Source organism: Leopardus geoffroyi, chromosome A3 (genome assembly GCF_018350155.1).
Source record: "Leopardus geoffroyi isolate Oge1 chromosome A3, O.geoffroyi_Oge1_pat1.0, whole genome shotgun sequence".
NCBI classification, from domain to species: Eukaryota; Metazoa; Chordata; class Mammalia; order Carnivora; family Felidae; genus Leopardus; species Leopardus geoffroyi.
Genome location: NC_059336.1, coordinates 14,624,700 through 14,644,797, shown reverse-complemented (window position 1 = coordinate 14,644,797; position 20,098 = coordinate 14,624,700). Strand labels below are relative to the sequence as shown.

The 20,098-nt window shown below is 52.1% G+C and overlaps 1 protein-coding gene across 4 annotated transcripts in view; it reads right to left on the bottom strand.

Moving 5' to 3' along the window:
• Positions 1–312: 312 nt before the first annotated feature.
• The window catches only part of ELMO2 (engulfment and cell motility 2), a 40,203-nt gene continuing 20,417 nt past the window's right edge, over positions 313–20,098 (bottom strand). For 3 of the 4 annotated variants that reach the window (XM_045444387.1, XM_045444384.1, XM_045444385.1), the window contains 14 exons: positions 17,613–17,691; positions 16,418–16,453; positions 14,462–14,512; positions 10,050–10,172; positions 9,559–9,693; positions 8,869–8,973; positions 8,683–8,791; positions 8,112–8,248; positions 6,667–6,830; positions 6,468–6,580; positions 6,198–6,305; positions 5,358–5,440; positions 3,467–3,544; positions 313–1,901 (listed from right to left, as the gene is read on the bottom strand). In XM_045444387.1, coding sequence (XP_045300343.1) covers positions 1,701–1,901; positions 3,467–3,544; positions 5,358–5,440; positions 6,198–6,305; positions 6,468–6,580; positions 6,667–6,830; positions 8,112–8,248; positions 8,683–8,791; positions 8,869–8,973; positions 9,559–9,693; positions 10,050–10,172; positions 14,462–14,512; positions 16,418–16,453; positions 17,613–17,691 — 1,522 coding nt within the window. In that variant the 3' untranslated portion in view covers positions 313–1,700. The remainder of the gene's footprint in view (positions 1,902–3,466; positions 3,545–5,357; positions 5,441–6,197; positions 6,306–6,467; positions 6,581–6,666; positions 6,831–8,111; positions 8,249–8,682; positions 8,792–8,868; positions 8,974–9,558; positions 9,694–10,049; positions 10,173–14,461; positions 14,513–16,417; positions 16,454–17,612; positions 17,692–20,098) is intronic. The other variant, XM_045444386.1, reaches the window with a different exon arrangement.

Genomic DNA, 20,098 nt, shown 5'->3' with positions numbered 1-20,098 from the left:
GTATACAGTATGCCTTTCCCTGCTGTGCCCAGCAAGCCTGGGCAGAAAACACTTTGTCCTGGTGCAACAATCTGTGAGCATCCTTAACTGTGGAAGCGTGTGTGTGTGTGTGTGTGCGTGCATGCGTGCATGCACACGCACGGGGAGGGCGGAGTGGTTGAAAAAGGGGGGGGGGGGCCTTGGAATCTGGCTGGGGGCTCCAGCTGGAGCTCTCCAAGTCTCCCAGACACAATGAAATGAAGGCTTGTGAAGGTGAGAGCTCCCTTGGGCGGACGGCAAGTACAGAGACACGGCTGTTAATAGGTACCGCAGTTTGTACATGAAAGAGTATTTATTGAAAACATGGTTACCGACAGGAAGCTCCTGGCTGCTCTCGGGTCACTCTCTTGGCTCACAACGGGAAGTGGTGTTTTTTTTTTTTTTGTTTTTGTTTTTGTTTTTTTTTTTAGGGGGAGCCTCCAATTTTATCTTCCCTCCAACATTGCATCCTAGGATAGGGAGATCTTATATAAATATATATACACGTCTGTATAAGTATGGCCTATAGTAAAGAAAATATATAGTACACTCTTCATGGGGCAGTACCTATCATGCCAGGCTACCAATACTGAATGCCACCGTGTTCACGTGTCCAAGGGGAGAGGCTGGGCACGTGGTTTATAGGTGCCGCAGCACCAGGGAAGCCCCATTGGCACAGCTGTGGCCTCAGCTAGCTCCCTGAAATCATGGCCAATGGCAGAAACCACAACACTGGGAGCAGGGGGAAGGGAAGGCCAAACGTCCTGAGGTCGGGGAGGCCAAAGGAAAGCCAAGTGGAGGGCCGCAATTCAGGTTAGGTGGGAGATCTCTCTCCGAGGAAGGAAAAAATGAAAATTGGGGGGCGGGGGGGGGGGTGGCGGGAGTGGACTCTAGTGGCCTCGCCAGCCTCAGCCCAGGCCTCATCTGGGCTCTCCCTGCAGAGTTCTTTGAGACTAGAGGACAGGACTTAGCTCGCACATCTTTGACTTGCCAGGATGAGAGACCGAGAGCTTGTAGGGAGAACTTTCCCTCTGCCCAGACAACTGTGTGGGCAAGAGAGATCTGGTGGCTCCGGAGACCAGAGATGTTAGAGCCGAGCCTCAGTAGCAGCAGCTCGTTGGCACTGAATGAGGCCGGAGTGAGCCCTCACGAAGGCGACGAGAGCAAGGGCAAGGCATCTACCAAGCAAAGGACGAGGCCTCCACTTGGATCTGAGACACAGGCACGGGTCACCCAAAGGCAGTCTCTCTGAGGCTCTCAACATGCCCAGAACTTCTGTCTTCTGCGGGGCAGCCTTTCCCGGGCCAGCTCTTGCCCACAAGGGGATCCAGCCAACTGGAGAGCAGGCTCAGGAAGAAAAGGTGAGTGAGTGACTCCTGTTAACTCCAGCGCAAGCAGCCCCTGGCCGGGAAGGCAAGAGCGTCTGCTGTTCATGCCTCACGCTCCGATCCCAGGCTCCATGGTGACAGGGGGGGCAGAGCACCCCCGCCCTCGTGACTTAGAGTGGGCAGGGACCCAGAGGAAGCTCTGGATGGTCCGAGGTGAGTTTGAGGAATGGCTGGCGTTTACTGGCCACCATGGTCACTACAGATTCTGTACAAGCAAAAGACAAGGCACCAGACTGTAGGTGTTTCTCCTGGGCCCAAAATCCCTTCCTGGGTACACGGAGTCTGGCTCCAGGCTCAGCCGTAGTGATAGACAAAGTCATAGCTGCTGGGCTCCTTGGGCACTGGTGGTGGGGCTTCGGGAATCTGGATGTTCTCCAGGTCCAGGAGCCGTAGCTTCATTTCCATGCTCAGCAAGGTGTCCAGGTCACTCTTGGTCAGCTCACTGGACATGTCCTTCCCCAGAAGGGCACTGAGGCCATCGATCCAGATGCAGTACTGTGGGGGGCAAGTTGCAAAACGTCACATGGTGGTCCCTGGTCAGCAGGAGGTCCTGCCAAGGTCCCTTTGCTGAGAGGACTCATAATGGTCTCTTCTGGCACGACTTAGTGTGTCGGCAAAACCGATTCGGGATAATAGCAAAGACAAATCGGGAGGTGATTGTTCACTTTCTCAAGGACACCTTTTGGCTTTTATGAGGGGTTTACGCTTAAGCTTCCTAAGATAATCTGAAATATGATTTGTTTTTATTTTATTTTTTGAAATAGAATTGTTTTAGAAGTTTTTAAAATTTATTTATCTATTTTGAGAGAGAGAAAGAGTGTGGGAGGGGCAGAGAGAGAGAGAGAGAGAGAGAGAGAGAGAGAGAATCCCAAGCAGGCTCTGCACTGTCAGTGCTGAGCCTGATGTGGGGCTAAAACTCATGAACCGTGAGGTCATGACCTGAGCCCACACCAAGAGTCAGGCACTTAACCGACTGAGCCACTCTGGTGCCCTTGAAACATGATTTTTTAAAAAAAGTTTTACTTATGTAAGTAATGTCTGCACCCCATGTGGGGCTCAAACCCATGACCCCAAGATCAAGAGTCATATGCTCCTCTGACTGAGCCAGCCAGGTGCCCCGAAATATGATTTCTACAAACGCAACGAATGGATACAGCAAAACGAGACCTGAGTACTGGGGCGTCAGCTACCTGAAACTACCATGAAATTAGCAATGGCGGGGGCAATACATATTAGGTGAAAAAAGCAGGATACAGAAGGAATCACTGTAGGATCTCAATTCTGTTTCCAAAAAAGTAAATTAAAAAAAAAAAAAAAAAAGTCCAGTCAACAAATGTTAAAATAAGGCTAGAGAAACTGAACTTGAGGGTCTCAGCATAAGCAGGAATGATAGAGAATTCTCGGCCCGTCCCTCTCTAACTCCACTTGTCAGGTCTTTTTCCATGCCTTTGCTCACTTGTCTCCCCACCTGCCACTTCTTCCTTTCTTCCCAGCAGAACTCCACTGGCAGCTCAGGGCCTGCCTAACCATCTCCTCTTCCAGAAGCCCCACCTCCAGTTCCCTCTGATGCCCCCGGAGCTCAGCAGACACGCAGGGCTCACCCCCAGTCACTCACTGCGCATGCAGTATCTTCTGGGGCCGCGGGCAGAGCCGCGAGCCCCGCGTCAGCAGGACCGGGTCCATCCGGCCTCAGAGCCCAGGCCAGACCCACTACCACATGTGCCCGGCAGCCCTGACGAGGGAGAATCTGTCAGGTTCGCTTGGGAAGGTGGCCATGCAGAGATTGAAAACGGGGAGAATTTTCCTAGTCCGGACAGGTTAAGTTAGCCCCTGGTGACCCTGTCTTTCTAATGACAACTCACGACTGTCGCTAAAGAGCAACCTGGGGAGCCCAGCACAGATGGATGGACCCCAGCCTGGCAGATCTCGGTGCCAAAAAGCCTTCATGACATGCTGGGGTCCCCTGCCTTTAGGGGGATGTCCCTGTTCTGCCCACTCCTCTCCTGCAACTGAAGAGACAGAGAGGGCTCGGCTGTCCAAAGCGGCTCCGCACTGCTTACCTCATACTTGTTAGGCGCGATGAAGTTTAAGGTCTCATCGGGGTCATACAGGATGGAGAAGGCCAACTCCAACACCTCCTGAAGGAGAAAGGGTTTCAGTTACGTGGAGCAACGGGATGGCCTGGGCTTAGCACGCCAAGATCGTGGCCAAAGTCCTAGTCACTTGGCCCCGTCACTGAACGTGCTGATCCAGATGTGGTATCGTCAGGCCCCAGGGCACGTGCCCAAGTGTGGCTGAAGACTCCCCGCCTGAGTCACACCTAAGATGTGGATGCGTCTAACAATGGAGAAAAGTCATTTCCCAACACTCAGAACCCCTGAATGTCAGAGTCCATGACTGGAGATCACCTTCAGTTACACGTGTTGGTGATCAAACTGAGTCTTTACAGTTTTTTTTAATCTTGATTTTTTTAGGTTTTTTTTTTTCAATGTTTTTTATTTTTAAGAGGGGGAGAGAGAGAGAGAGAGAGAGACTGTGAGCAGGGGAGGGGCAGAGAGAGGAAGACACAGAATCTGAAGCAGGCTCTAGGCTCTGAGCTGTCAGCACAGAGTCTGACGTGAGGCTCAAACTCATGAACCACGAGATCACGACCTGAGCCGGAGTCGGACGCTTAACTGACGGAGCCCCCCAGGCGCCCCAAGTCTTAACGGTTTAAAACCACCATAATGGTAACAAATTGTGGCCAAAGATGGGGGAATTGAAGCATCGACAACATAACTGTAATGGAGTGGAACAAACACCATCTGCTTAAGTCTAAGAGTTCACAGGAACACATCCACAAAACACATACGCAAAGTTGGTCACTGTTGGATGATACCAGAGAACCAACTCATTGTTTTAAAAGTGGGTACTTTTATAAAAGGAAAGAATCAGGCGCTTATCCTTTCTTATATAAAGTGGACCACTGGGAAACCAAGAGTAGATGATGGTAAGTTTCTCTTTAGAGAAGTAGTTCAGCTCATAAATGAAAAGGAACAACTGCATTGGAACACTGTTAGTTTGCAAATATTAATTGGCCAGTGGATTGAGGCACTCGGCATTAACAGTCTGCTAACATCACAAAAAGAGAGACCATCGCGCATCGTGTGTCTCTTGATAGAACATAATGCCACCTAGGAAGCAGTCTTGCCAAAAAAAAAAAAAAAAAAAAAAAAGGGGGTCAAACCTGAACTGGATCAAGCCTCCCCCGAGGTCTCTCCACCAACGTCCAGATCTGGGACGGAGTGACAAGTTAAACTATACCATGGGGAGACAATCAGCAAATTTCAGACTCGGAGAAGCTCCCAAACAAGCAACCCGGTTTCTTCCACTGATAAACTGCCAAGAGTGAAACGAACATGGAAAAGCTAGAGGGGAACTTGGTAATCAAGGAACTTAAAAGAATAATCACAATGTGCAGACCCTGTTTGGATTCTGATTTAGCGAACAGAACGGTGTGAGTGTGCATATGTGCACACACACCGTTTGTGTGTTTTTATACAGAGAAATTACGCTATTCACAAGACGGCGCAAACATCTGTGGGATATCTGACATTAAATAACAACTTTTTCTTTCTTTTTAGGTGTGATCATGGTATGGTGATTATGGTAAGAGCCCTTATAATTTACAGATCCATTCTACACATTGAAAAGGAAACGATGGCATAACTTGAGATTTTCTTCAAAGTAGTATAGTAAGTGGATAGCTGGGACCTGCCAAGGTTGTTGAGGCTGGGTGATGCGTACGCGGGGGTTCTGCCTGTTCTTGTTCTGTTCCCGACAAGACCTGAAGGAACAGCTTAGCGGGAGACAGCGGACGGAAGAGCGTGCGCTCGGACAGCGGCCACCGCCGACTGCACTCTCCAGGCGTCACAGTGACAGTGACTCTGCCAGGGCACCCGTTCCACTCACCTTGTTCTGCTTCAGAGCGCTCTTCTCTTTCATGTGTGGGCAATCTTTCCCGGTGACAATGGCCTTAATGTCTGCAACAGGAACTGGTAAATGAAGAGAGTTAGTCCGGAAGATTTATGCTGTAAATGGGTCTCTGCGTCAGTGCTGGAGGGGAAGCCCCAGCCCCCGGACCACAGGGCTTGATCAGCTCAGAGAGAACAGCCTTGTGTTGTTTCCTCCTCCGTGGTCCCTTCCCGTGGGCCACGGCTGGCTGGGCTGTGTCAGATCTGACTGGGGGTCAGTTCAGGGCTTTGGGATGGTCTCCCCGAAGGTCTGGGGCCTCAGAGGCTCACGCCCTCTCCACGGCATAGCATAGCGGTTAAGAGGACAATGCCACGAGCAAATAGCTGTGCTCACTTACTACGTGACAGCCAATGTTGTAAGCGATTTACTTACATGACTCACTCAATCCCCTTACAAAGGAAATGTGCCTATTATTCCCATTTTGCACAAGAAACCAAGGCAGAGGTGAGAATTAACTTGCAGTTAATGAGAATTAACGGCAAAGCTAGGATTTGAACGCAGCAATCTGGCTTCTGGGCTTCGGCTCGTTAACACCGCCTTTCAACACAGTCCTGTACCACCCTTGACAGTCTACAAAGCCCATTCACATCAGAATCTCACGGAATTCTCCAAACAGCCCTGTGAGGTAGGCCAGGTAGAGATGACCTCTGACAGAGGAGGCCAGAGAGACAAGCGGCCCAAGACCAGATAATCGGCCTGAAACGGCCGGGACTAAGACACAGGTCTCCTGACATGGAGTCCAGCTACTATGACACGTCAACAGAGAAGCGAACCTACTTTTCTCCTGCAGGGACTCAAACGTCACCTCCCCTTGAGGGTTGTCGTCCAAGTCACCATAGTGCAGGACCTTGTGGTTCAGGGCCAAGCGGCAGTACCAGAAACGTTCTGCAACACACGGGAAGACAAACAAGTGACCAAAGACAGGTCCGGGAAGGGCCTGGGCACACGGAGGGCAAAACGACGACCCGTCCCCTGTCCGGCAGGCTCTCTCCCCAGGGCATTGACTCTGAGCGGTAAGGACCGGCCCAGGGGCCCAGGCCCCCTCACCTTGCCTTCGGCGGTTCCCAATCTTCCGGAAGCTGCTGCCCTCACAGAGACGGTTCAGGCGCTGCTGCTTGATCAGCTCAAGGATCTCGGGCTGGATCTTCTCCCTCAGCTCCCTGGGTGGACACGCACCGGAGCGAGGGGAGGTCACGGGACGGCACAGCTGGTGGCGCCTCCCCCCAGCCCAGCCGGCAGCACTTACACGATCGGCGGGGACTGGAAGTCGTCCTGACTCATCCGCTCGGACTGGCGCAGCCGCAGGATCTCAGAGTAGCTCAGGCTACGCAGTTTGCTCTTGAACTGATCCAAGGAGCTGGGTTTGGAGGGCAAAGCTCGAGTGATCTGCTCTCGAACCACCTGCATGACCTGGAAGGGAAGAAAGGAGGATGGCGTCTGCCTGGGCCCCTCCGGTGAGGGGCCAGGCCGGTTCTGGGCCCCACGGCTCTGCCCCCGCCCCGGAGGCCCTACAGACACCCGCTGGGTGAACAGGAGTACTGGCTCTCTAAGGCACACCTTCTTAGATGGCCCCTTGGGACAAGTGCCTCATGGTGACAAATGCACAGGTTTTGAAGTTGGAGAGAAATGGGCTGAGATCCTGGCCCCGTCTCTTAATCTGTTCCTGGAGCAAGTTGTTTACGGTCCGCAGGCCCCCACCCCCGCTCATCTTTTATTTTTTTTAACGTTTATTTATTTTTGAGACAGAGAGAGACAGAGCATGAACAGGGGAGGGTCAGAGAGAGAGGGAGACACAGAAGCCGAAGCAGGCTCCAGGCTCTGAGCTGTCAGCACTGAGCCCGACGTGGGGCTCGAACCCAGGAGCCGTGAGATCATGACCTGAGCCGAAGTCGGACGCTAAACCGACTGAGCCACCCAGGCGCCCCCCCCCCACTCATCTTTAAAACATGAGAAAGGAAGACACATTTTCGGGTATATGCTGCCCGGAGGCGCCATATGGATGCTATATGGACGCACAGCGCCTGGCACACTGAGGTGGGTTCAAAAGATGGGGTATTTCCCTAAAACAACAGGTAAAGAAAAAAGTGCCATCACACCGCACAACCAGCAGCTCTGCACTCAGCGGGGCCGAGTCTATAGGGGAAAAGAAGACGAGAGAGAAACAGGGAAATGGTCGTCGCTGGGTGGTGCGATTACAGAGAACGTTCTCCTCTTTATACTTTGCCAGTTTTTTACAATGAGATGAGAAGTTTCTAGATTATTCTAGCTTCGGAGGGCCCAGCGGTGCGCGACAGAGAGCGGGTACGTGGTGTGCCCCGGGAGTCGGTACCGAGTGGGTAGCCGGACCACGCTCACCACGGAGGTCCGCCCCCACTCTCGCCAATGTTTCCCGCCTACAGAACCACACCAGTGCCTGCCCATAGTGGGTGTTTGGCAGACCACGGCGATTACTGTCAGGCTTGGCTTCCTGTCCTCCATGGAAGACGGGCGGGGCACGGCCTGGCTCCACTGGGTCAATGAGAGGCCCAGGGCACTGAGGGGCAGGTCCCTCCAAGCGGAGGGACCCGAGGCGCTCTCGTGCTCCGTCTCGGGACCCAGTGCCGCCGACCAAGCCGGTTTCCCAGCTCAGGGGGTCACAGACCATCACGCGCCCACCTCAGCCCATGGGCATCAGAGCTCTGGGACACTGACCTTGTTGAAGTCCTCGGCTGTCGCCCTCATCTCCTTCCAGGTCTTGTTCAACAGCTGGATGCAGATCCCAAAGAGCTCCTCAAACGCCCGGTCATGAGTAAAGAACATCGGGTGGTAGTCGTTGCGGCCCTCGTTTGCTACAGAGGATGAGAAACAGGAGGGTGGAGCTGGGTCCTCCCACTCAGAAATGTTGGATCGCATGCACCGAGGCCACAAGGAAAACAGGGCAAGGCCAGGGCGAATGAAGAGTGTGAGACGGGCCTTTCTCGACTTCCTTCGCCAGGACGCTTTCTTGGTCTGGCGCTGCCCTCTCAGAGGCTCAGCCAGCCTCACGCACAGGGGCAAATGGATGCTGGTGTAGCTCCGAACACCTTCAAATTACCCGCTCAAACAAGGCGGCAGCCATGATTCCCTTAGACGAGGATAGGACGGATCACAGCTCACACACCGATTACCAGAACTACGCACAGTAATTGTCCAGTCCCATCAACCCCTGACCTTGTAACCTCGAGTCCCCCAAGGCTCCTGAGTTTGGAACGTCGGATAGAAGAGTGGAGCGGCGGGGACTTACGCAGTTCCCCAACCTGCAGGATCTCACAGAGCATCTTGGTGAGCTCGATGGCGCTGCGGCCGAAGGGGCACTCGTGTTTGTCCTCTCGGCTGCTGTTCTCCAAGACGATCTGTGAGGACAGAGGGAGGGGGGATTAGGGAGGCAAGAGATGTAGCAGGGCTGAGCCAGCTGGCCCCCAGCCTTTACCCGGATGTAGGTGTCCTGATGGACTTTAGCCAAGTACAGCATGTTGTCCAAGGCCAGCATTCCAGGAGGAGTCTGGGTAAAGTCCATCGCTGGGTTGATGTGGTTCTGGGGAAATAAAGAAACCCAATTTGAGACTCGGTAGCCTCACGTGTGCAGAGCCACTGGCGGGGAAGCCCTGCTGCCCTCCCCTCGATGACACAAGCTCTTGTGCTCACCTCCTTCCTTCCCGCCATCCCTACGAGACTGGGAGCTCCTGACCCTGACTGTGCGGACTCATCCCGTCTCCCCAGAGCCCAGCACGCCATGCCCCGAGGAGGCAGGTGCACAGTGAGTATTTAATTGAATGAACTTCATCCTCAGGCTTTGTGTCCAATCACAAAATAGCCACTCTTGCATTTCAAAGAACCTAGCTGCTGCGGTGAGAGGTCCTCTCTTTGTCTACGTGACTGACCTCCTGGGCCCTCCAACAGAGAGATTCGTTCCCCGGGGCCAGATGCTGCACAGAAATGTGTAATCTGCCGTCACCAAGGCAAACCAAGCATCAGCCCCCTGCCCCCACCAGCCTCTCGATGTCATCTGTTCCAGGACCTCCATTATGAAGGGGGGCTTCTCAGGGCTCTGTGAGGGTGGGCCCTCTGACCTCCTATCAGGGGAGAACGCCTACCAAGATCCGTGCTTTGGGAAACTTACTGTAAACCCCAGCATTTTGTAGTCCTTGGTGTACATGGCTTTGCGTTTTTCAGTCCCACTCCCGGGGACGTTGCTAGGGTCAGACTCTGCATCAAATGCGATCCTCCTCAGTTCAAATATAATGTCTCTCTGAGCCTGAGAAGTCAAACAGACAGTCAGCAGGTGAATCAGCTAACCCAGGGAAGCAAGGAAAAGAAAGAGCAGGTCGGACTTTTCTGCACGGAACTCTGGCCCCGATCAATCCCTGAGAAGGCATCACCTCTACCTTGGCAGGACAGAGGTGGGCTTGGCCCAGAGAGTCACCCAGAGGGAAGCGATTGCAGGGAGGCAGAGCCAGGTTTCCCAGGGCAACACAAGCCATTTCTGCAGACACAATCAAACACCATCCCTGGCACACAGTAGGGGCTCAATGCATGGCCTAATGGTGGAATGTACCACATCAAACAATACATGATTTAAGCCAGGAGAGCTCTGTCCCACTGAGCACTTACCTGGTCATTGGGGTCCATCTTGGTCATCATCCTTTCTTCCAGAAGGTTAAAGGTCAGGACTTGCAGGACATACAGCTGATGGGCCATCTCGGTTTTGATTGGGCGGTTCCCTCGGATCACATGCTGTAAAAAGTAAAGGCAGGGGGCAGAGGGCTGAACTCATTTTCTTCTGCGGGAGAGTCATGCTGCTGAAAAAGAAAGTATGCTGGGCAGGGAACAGGGTTTCCCTCTTACACTCAGAACTTCGAGACTTCGTGTTCTGGAAGGGATGGAGCATGAAAGGGCTTGATTCAGGGTGAGATGATTCACTGCAGGCCCAAAGGGCACAGTCTCTTTCTCTGCATTCCCCTGGGCGGGGAAAGTGGATCCAAGGGTGGAGGCTGTACCCAGCCACGCCAAAGATGAGGGAGGCTACCCGGCTAAGATTATGATGCGGGTCGGGGCGCCTGGGTGGCTCAGTCGGTTAAGCTTCTGACTCCCGGTTTCAGCTCAGGGCATGATCTCACAGTTTGTGAGTTCAAGCCCTTTGCAGGGCTCCGCGCTGACAGTGCGGAGCCTGCGTGGGATTCTCTCTCTGCCCCTCCCCCACTCACACAGACATGCTCTCTCCCTCTCTCAAAATAAGTACGTTAAAACTTATTTAAAAAAAGATTATGAAGTAGGGCTCAGCAGTGGGACTTTCCCCCAGTTGGGCACTCAATCCAAGATGAGAGACAGCGTGTACAGAGGACTCCACTCTGTCTTTCTTTAGAAAAACACAATGGTATGGATGGCCTCACCAAGTACAGGCTTTAGGAAAGGTCGTTTTCTTCAAATGGTACGGAGACACCTCCACAAGGAGGGCATCTAATGCTCCTTGTCTACGCCCAACACTCCCACCACCTCCTCTCCTGTCATTCTCTATATACCCTCCTCCCTATATCCCCTGTGTTCTGTCCTGTCCCCTCTCTTCCCATGACCTCCACCATGCCCTCTCAGTCCATCACTACCTCCCTTTCGTCCATCTGACACCCCCCCCCACTTCTCCTTTCCTCATGCCCCACCTTTTTCTTGCATGGTACCTCTCCCTGTGTCCCTTGGGTTGGCCAATGCCTCTCGACGTTCTTGTCTCCTACGGTCCGGCTCTCACTCTCCCAATGGCTGCCCTTTCTCACTCGCTCCCCTGTATTTCTCGCTCCTTCTCTGTCTTACCCGCCATCTTGAATCCGGTTGTTCTTGGTCTCTCCTCACCCAAATGAGACTCTTGCCCAGTTCCCCCCACACGCTACGTCTGTGTCCTCTATGTTCTCTCACTCAGTCTAGCTCTGTGTCTCTGGAGCTCTGCTGTCCAATAGGGTAGCCCCTCGCCACATGTGTTTCCGTCAGTTAAAATTAATTTGAGGTAAAAATTCCGGTCTTTGGTCACACCAGCCCCATTTTAAGCTCGACAGGTATATGTGGCTAGTGGCTACCACCCAATGAGAAGAGTAGATATAAAACAGTGCCACTAGCATAGAAAGTCCTAGCAGACAGCACTGCTCTAGAGTTCTGTAACTCGAGAGCCTACTCTGGCTCGAGATCAATGTCTTAGGCCTGTGATGTCCATTGAACACTGGAAACACGGCTGGTCCAAACTGAGATGTGCTGTGAATATAAAATGTACGCTAGATCTCAGCGCCTTAGCGTGAAAAAAGAAAAAAAATATTTCATTAGTCGTTTTCTATCGATTACACGTTGAACGCATAGCATTTCGGATATATTGCGTTAAACCGAATCTACCGTTGAAATCGACTTCCTGTATTCCTTTGTTAATGCTGCGACTACAGCATTTAAAACGAAATCAGTGGCTCTCACTGTCATTTCTACGTGACGGCACTGCTCTAGACTTCCTCTCCCCGGCATGTGACTCCCGGGTGCTCTTCATTCCTCTAGATCTGCCCAGCTCAACGCAGCAGCTACAAGCCACGTGTGGGTGTTTTAACTGAAATTTTAGAAAATGACAAATTTGGCTCCCCAGTCACAACTAGACACGTTGCCGGGGCTCAGTAGCCACACACGGCTAGTGGCCACCATTCCGGACGGCACGTTCGTGCTGCGGAAGGTTCTGCGGACGGCGCTGCTCCTGACCTCTCACTGGAGCGAGTGCCGAGGCCCCCACCTCCTCCGAGCAGGGGCTGTCTGCGGCTGTCTCCAGCTCCCGGGCTCTCGGCTCAGGCTCAGTGCTCACCTCCATCCCAAACTGACTGCCGCTCCTCCTTCTCCAACCTTAGCTACCCGCCCACCCCCGCCAGTGTCTCATCGCGCAGGGTCCCCTTGGTCCCCTCCTCACGTCTTGTTTTGCCCCTCTCCGAGCCTCTTCCTTTCTCTGTGCCCCCTCCCTCTGCCGCTCCAATTCCTCCCTACCCTACCCGGCTCTCCGTCTTCCTTCTTCCTCTCCTCTCTCCATAATTCATAAAACCACCTTGAGAAGAGGCTAAAGATAATGTGATACGGTTCTCATTCACTTTAATCCCCCTTTCTCAAACTTAGGGACATCACAGCGGGAAGGTAATCACTCCAGCCAGCAACGGGCTTATGGAAGTACAGCCCCAGTCTGAGGAGTCAGTTTCAGAGCTTTTACCTGGAGTCTTATTTGACTGCTGAGTAAAGTGAGGCTTACGCTCTCTGGCCTGACTCAGTGAGCTCCTTGGACTTCAGTGAGCACGCATTAACTGTTTTGTAGAGAACCACTGAAGTCCTGAGTCTTGACCCTGAATTGTCTTCTATAGTGGAATCTTCGCTTGTCCCAAGGTTTGTCCAGAAATGAGCTGAACTAATCCTACTCTGGTAATTAACAAGCCTCGAGATTCATTAAATTTCCGTCAGAAGGCGACCCTCGCTCCCACACATGCAGAGGACGGCGTCCAACACAGCTGCTCAGGAATGTGGACAAGCATGCGTGGGACCCGTGCACGCCGCATCACTCGCAGGCAGCGGGCCGGAGCGTCGTCCCTGCTGCCCGAGTCCCTGCGTGGCGGTGGGGCCACGACCAGGGAAACGGCCAGCAGGCAGGAGCTGGTTCTGCAAGGTGAAGTCTGGCGGGCTGTTCAGAGCAGCCGATCGCTCAACTTTGCAAGTGCTCAGAGCTCACTTCTTGAATTCTCTCACCTTTGGATCCTGTTCACGGGTAAGAGAACCTGCTGTGAGCGGGTGCTTACCAAGTGCCAGGCACCCTGCTAAGAGCTGTATATATATATGAGCTCGTTCAGGCCTCACATCCAGATGAGCAAATCAGATGAGCAAAGTAAATCGAAGTTAAGTGAATTGCTCAAGATCACAGATTGCTTAATGGTAGAGTGGAGGCTGGGGACTCTGAAGTTCACGCTCAGAATTATCAAGCCTTTCACACCTGACTTCTGATTTCTCATTTTATTCCCTTCACTGTGGTCTAGTTTTCCCTTGGTTTTGACAACTGATAAAATGGCCTCCCTTGCACCCAGATCCTCGGCTCACTTCCCCAGTTCCCACCCCCACCCCCAGCCAGCTCTCTCTCACCCACATCCCTGCGTGGGAACAGGGAGTCAGCCCTCTTTCCAGATGCCTCCCTCCTCACCACCTCCCCCTCTACTCTCCTCCCTCATATACCCCCACGAAACATACACACCTGCTAGTGTGAGGTTTCTAAATGCCAGCCTGGTTATGTCACCATCCCAATTAAACCCTTCAACTCTGCTTGGGAAAAAGACTAAGGCCCTACTCGATCCGGTCTTTGCTTGCTCTCCACGTGTCTGCTCCTTGCCCCACCCTCTACCCCATGGCACATTCCTTCTAGGTTCCAGCCAATTCCAGCCACTCCTGGCTGGATTTCCTTTCCTTCCTGGACGAATGATGGAGGCTCAGCCTCAGGACGTCATTCCTCCAGAGGCTTCCTGACACCTCCTGCAAGGCAAGCGGTGCTCCTCCTCCTGAAATCCCCAGACCATGGAGCTCCAAGCAACCACTGGCCACACACTGCTAGAGCACCATCCCTACTGGACCGGAAGATCTCTAGGAGGAAACACACCACACTGTCTCGTTCATCCCTAGCGGTGCCCCACACAACTCAGGTCTGATGGATGTTAGCTGAAAGAATCCCTTTCCTCTTTGGGGCCTGTTTTGACACATTCCTTCTGGAAAAAAATTTGGAATTGCAGGGCAACAAACCGTGTAGCTGGCTGGCCTTAGGACCTCCTTAGAGGCTCTGTAATTCCTGGTGGGACAGCCTCCTAGAGACAACTCCGCTTGCAGAGGATTATAAGAAAAAGCTTCCCAGCTTAACATGGGCTTATTCGCACCTACGCGTTGGTTCCCCGAGTGCCATCACACTCGATAGTAATTTCACTAATGACACCATCACAGTAACAGTAATACTTGCTATCGCTAGTAACAAAACACAGCTTGTTGTGGGAACTTACATTCAGGATTATGGAGCGAAGGTGCTTCTGTGCAAATGCGTTGGCCATATCCTATTGAGAGAAACAAGCAAATGTGAGGCACGATGGCACGCGCGCAGCTGTGACAACTATCGAGAGGAAAGTGGCATCGGAGCTCTGCGGCTTTTTCTCTTAAATTTTTTTCTCCTTTCAAATAAAAAGTGGGCAAATGGAAAGAATCCATGGACCCACCCAACATCTTTTATACTCTGAAAAAATTCCCTTGTGTTTTTTTTTTTCCCTCTGGGAATGCAAACGGAGCCACACAGGGTGTCCCTCCCCGATGGCACAATCAACCACATCGTCTTCAAAGAGGAACAAAGACCGCTTCAGGACAAGACACTTGTGTTACGAGGATGCCGGGCAATGGACAATGCGTACGGAGCACAGAGCAGCGTGATGGTTCCCATGCACCGTTCCAGGCAGACACCCACCACCGGCCGGATGGGCCTCCTCCAAGCTGAGGAAAGGGCTTCGGTCCCAGCGCCCCCCTCGGGCCCCCCAGCGCCGCACCAGCTGGTGGAGCCGGGGAGCGGATGCTCTGGAACAGTGAGTAGTCTGTGACTCACTTCTGACTGCTTTGGAGAAGAGCGTGCTGGTGCTTTTGGGTAATTTCTCATAATAGGGTCACCTTTTTTATTATATTTGGTTCAGATTCTGACAGTAACACTTTATTTATTTGGCACGCTTGGGAAATAAAGTATCCTCCGTAAATGAGTCTTCTGGGGAGCGAAGCCTTAAGGGTCCTTTCGGGACCTTACTGGGACCGTTCTTAAGCAAATCCTCTGAAAATATATACGTTTCTTTATTTTTGAAGGGACTGCAGCGATTATAATTTAATCACTGCCAAGGACTGGGCTCAACAAAAAGAACAGCGTGTTGTGACTCCGTAATAGCCCAAGGAGCTCTTGAATGTGCCGCTCTTTCCCCCTAAACAAAAATGGTCCCAGCTTACTGTGCTTTTAATCTTTCTGACAGCTCTTCATAATTCTTCTGTCTCCTCCTTCCAATCTTGGCCATCACTTCTTAGCACGTTAATTAGTATGACTTCACTTTCTAAACTGCTGCCTTAATTTAATTTTATGGATAATTCTGAATCACTGGGCCTGAGGGAGCTGTCACGCCTCTCCCACGGAGCGGTGTCTGTGAGGGTCTCATTTTTCTTGGAGCTGAAAGGCCTCTTACTCTCGCTTCTCCATTTCTAGCCATGTTCCAAATGGCTGACGCTGCCAGGGACATTAAGCTGTACTTTGCTTCCCCTGAGCACACATGCTGGCTGGCAGAGGAGAAGGTGGTCTAGAAGCTTCTCTGGTGGCTAGAGGAGGTCGGCTTGAGATTCGGCCTTGCTGTGGACAACTCACAAAGCCGGTAAGTGGCAGTGGTCTGCTCCCAGAATGTAATGGCCTCACACCCAAAGCTCCTCTGCGGTGCTGGGGCAAAGCGCTCATTCTCAGCCTCATACAGCCGACCTCTAAAGCTCCCTCTAGCCAAGAAGCGAGCAGGCAAATTCCCTTCTGTCAACTGTCTTAAACCCTGTCAGATCCCTACGGTCTAGGACGCATCCAGGGCGACGTGGATTTATCTTCACTCTCTGCTGTACCAAGCTGGAAGGCGACACGTCCATGGGATCACCTCGGCGAAAGTCTCAGGCTATTTCCGAATCTGATCTCCCCGGGCTGACCCACAAACTCACGGAAAGGCAGGTTACAAAGGGAAGACTGGGCAGCATTCCCTAGGGTGGACATCCCCTCACTCCTGCACGCGACGCTAATCTCCAGCACTTCCCGGAGTGTTCTGACGAACGGGATCTGCAGCGCCCAGGACTCTGGGTCTCACGGTTTCCTGAGCACCTGCACCAGAACGTGAGGTCCTTGCCCAGCTCTGACCTCCCCACCTGGAAGAGGGCTGGGGCCCCTTCCACGAAGCAGCACTACTTACAGTGACAGGTAGGTCTAGAGGGTTAAGGTGCTTGTCCTGCCGGCAGAAAGCAAAAAGCACAGAGAGAAGCAGATGGGAGAATGAGCTCACATTCAAAACTGGACTAGGAAGGAAGAGATTAACAGAGCAAAGCCATCCAAGAAAGACAAGGACAGACGGAACCATGGACGCTCTGGCTCCTCCCACTGGAACCCACCAGGAGCTCAGTGCACGAACCCACGTGGATTTCAACTTTACTGAGCCCATGGCGTTGACGGAGAATTTTAAAGTCTTGTATACACCACTTGGGCTTTTACCGGCTGTATCTAGAGTGTCAGTGTCGGAAGGGCCCTTAGCGATCACTTAACCTGGCCCTTTCATTTACAGAAAGAGCAACGGAGACCCAGAGGTTAAAGCACCGGCCCAGCCCAGAAGAGCACCTAGCCTCGGGCCCCGGACTCAGGTCAGTGCTCGTTCCCCGCCCAGCTGATTCCTGGTTTCCTCACTTGTAAGACAGGGGTCTTGTCTCTTCTCCTCACATCCCCGTGAAGTCAACGGGGCAGACGTTGCCGCTCCCAGGTTACAGATGAGGAAACTGGGGTTCAGAGAAGCAGAGTGATTTGCGTTATGTCACACAGCTAACGAGCAGGGGAAGAAAGCAGCTCAGAATCTGGGCCAGAGGCCTTCATACATGAAACTTTGTGCAAAGTCCCCCCGCTCCCACCCCCCCGCCTTGCTTCCTTAAGTAAGGGTCTCCGTGGACTTGACAGTGATGCCTGGAAGGTCTCCTCCCCCTTCTTCTGGACCCTCTAAGCCAGGGTCAGCAACTAAGACCAAACTGGGCTTGTCCCCTAGTTGTGGATCTAAGGTCTTTCTGGAAGACACCACACCCATTTGCTTTCCTATTGTCTGAGGCTACTTTGGCTATGACGACAAAGTGGGACAGCTGCCACGCAGACCATCGGCCCACAGAGCAAGAAATATTTAGTCTCGGGCCCTTTAGAGGAGAAAGTTTGCAGGCCCCTGCTCGGACGCGAGACCCGCGGGGTCCCCTTCTAGTTCTTCCCTGGAACTAGGGGGCCTGACACACAGGGACAGGAGCAAGGGACTCTTGGGGGAAATGGCTGCATTTCTGCTCTCCGTGCAGCAAAGGGTAGGTGGGTGACAACTCTTCTGGAAGAGCCCAGGTGAAAAGCTTGAAAAGACAGCCACAGACCTGTCGCTTGTCCTCAGGAGCCTTCAGGAAAAGCGCGTTAATCAGTGCAATGGCGTAGGTCTGAATCTCCTGGTTGGAGCTGTGCCGGTGGAGAGAGAAGGCAGAGGGACATTAGAAGACGGACCAGCGAGAGCCCCGTGGGGCGTTTACAGCAGTCGCTTGTAGATGGTCATCAAATAATCGTCTGGGGTGAAGCCTCAAAAGCCTCCAAAGCGGGCATACTCTGGGACCCGGCCACTCCACTAATAGCAATTTATCCCAAAGACAGGAATCAGAGAGTTGGGCAAAGTGTTTCATTCAAGTACTGTTAAAAAAAAGAAAGAATGGTAAATAGTCCAAATGTTCACAGTCACAACTCTGTTTATACACATTCAAGCCGTAAGTCATCAATAAAAATCACGTCGGGAAGGTTCTTCACCTGGGACTCGGGGATGAGCCCGGAGTGTCTGTAAACCCTAGAGATGGTGCAGAAATTATTCCATGCGGTTGGTTGACTATGTGTTATTTTCTCCAAGGAGGTGAGAGTCTATAACTGTTACTGAATTTTCAAAGGCATATGGCCTGCAAAAAAGATTTAGAGCCACCAAGACTCTTTAACGTGGGGAAACGTTCAAGAGATATTATTTCATAAGAACGTCAAGGTACACACAGTATGTGTAGTAAGCTCCCAGTTTTGTTAACAAAAACATACACAGAAAAAAAGACGAGCAGGGCAGTTAATTTAATGTGAACAGTAGTTATGTCTGCAGGTGGGAAAATGGTTAAAGGATTGACTCTTTGTGCTCCTCCCTATTTTCAAAGTCTTCAACTACAAATTTATTTCATTTTGTTTATTTTTTATTTTGCGGGGAGAGAGAGAGAGGGCGCGCATGAGCCGGGGAGGGGCAGAGGGAGAGAGAGACTCTTAAGCAGGCTCCACGTTCGCACAGAGCCCAACGCACGGCCCAATCCCATGACCCTGGGATCATGATCTGAGCCAAAACCAAGTCAGATGCTCAACCAGCTGAGCCGCCCAGGCGCCCCTAAACTTATTTCATTTTAATACGAATGAATTAAAGACAACCGTTCTCTGGAATCTTATAATCCAAGCACTTGGCAAAATGTCTCCAAAGGCCACACTGGGGATGCATTCCGTGGCTCTCTTCTTAGACGGGCTAACAGACTTCCTGCTCAGGTGGGGTGGGTGGGTGGGGGCATCCTGGAGGTCTCACGGAGGGCACTAAGTATCTCTCAGCCCCACCAGCAGAGGACATAATTTCCGGTAGTAGCTACGGGCTGAAAATATTCACAGACTGACCCCTAAGAAATGCCATTGTCCTCTATCATCCTTGGGTACATAACTGGGTCATTCCTGATTCAGAAACAAAGAAACAGAGAGGTAAGTCTGACGTCAGGAAAATCAGAACTCTCCATCTGGAGTTTATAATGTTCCCTTCACTTCAAACAACGTTTTCGCTTTGGGGTATGAAAACAGAGACTGAAGAATTCCTTAGAAGTGACAAGGAGAAATCGGGGCTGTTGGCGGGAGGGTGGGGTGGGTACAGGTTGGGAGCACAGCTGAATGAAGACCAGGCTGCTATAAATAAGCAAAGCTGGGAGCTCTGGCTTCCCCGGGCCTGACAGGTCGTTCTGTCGGCACTCTGTCCATGCCCAAAAGGCTAAAAGGGAACAAAGGAGTCAATAGTATCACCACCTTGTTTTGGGGAGCCCAGCCCCCTTAAATAGGGGTAAAGTGAAGTACAAAGAATGGGGAGGAGAGGAACAGGGCTCCAAAGGGCTCATTTGTCTTCTGGTTTTACCATTTGACAAAATGGCCTGGAATGGGATAAGCTTCTTCAAAGACAAACAAGAACAAAAAACTCCTGAAATTATATACCCATCCTACGCTGGCCACTATGCTAGACCTTCTAACCCCTTTGAGCCTCACAAGTCTGAGTAATGGAGAGGGTGAACCCCAGCCTGGACCTGAGGACACGGAGACCAGATGGGACAAGGTGACATGTGGAAGGCAGAGACCTAGTTAGGACACAGTGGAGCCGGGATCTGAATGGGAAGCCCGAACTCGTGTCCTATACAATAGTTTTTGCTACCCTCCCCCCGGCCCCACACACACAGCATACTGCTAGTTTGCTAAGTGTTCATTCTCAAATATTAACTGACTTCTCCTTAAACCAAAGCAAGGGATCCAAAAATGACTGGTCCCTCTTCCCAGAGAGCTCAAAGTTTAAAATGGGAGGCAGATAACAAAAACAGGGGATTTTCTATATAATTCTCATAGGTACAAACAGAGACTATTTGGCCCAAAGAGGAGAGAGCATCTAATTCTGTCTGGGACGCGGTGGTACAGGGAGGCCGGGAAAACTTCCCTTCAGCCTGAGGGACAAGGGGCGCCGCGGAGGATTGCGGCAGGAGCGTGACACGATCGGGGCCCGATCCCGGGAGCGTTCCCACAGTGTGAAAGTGCTGACAAATCAGTGAACAAGCAG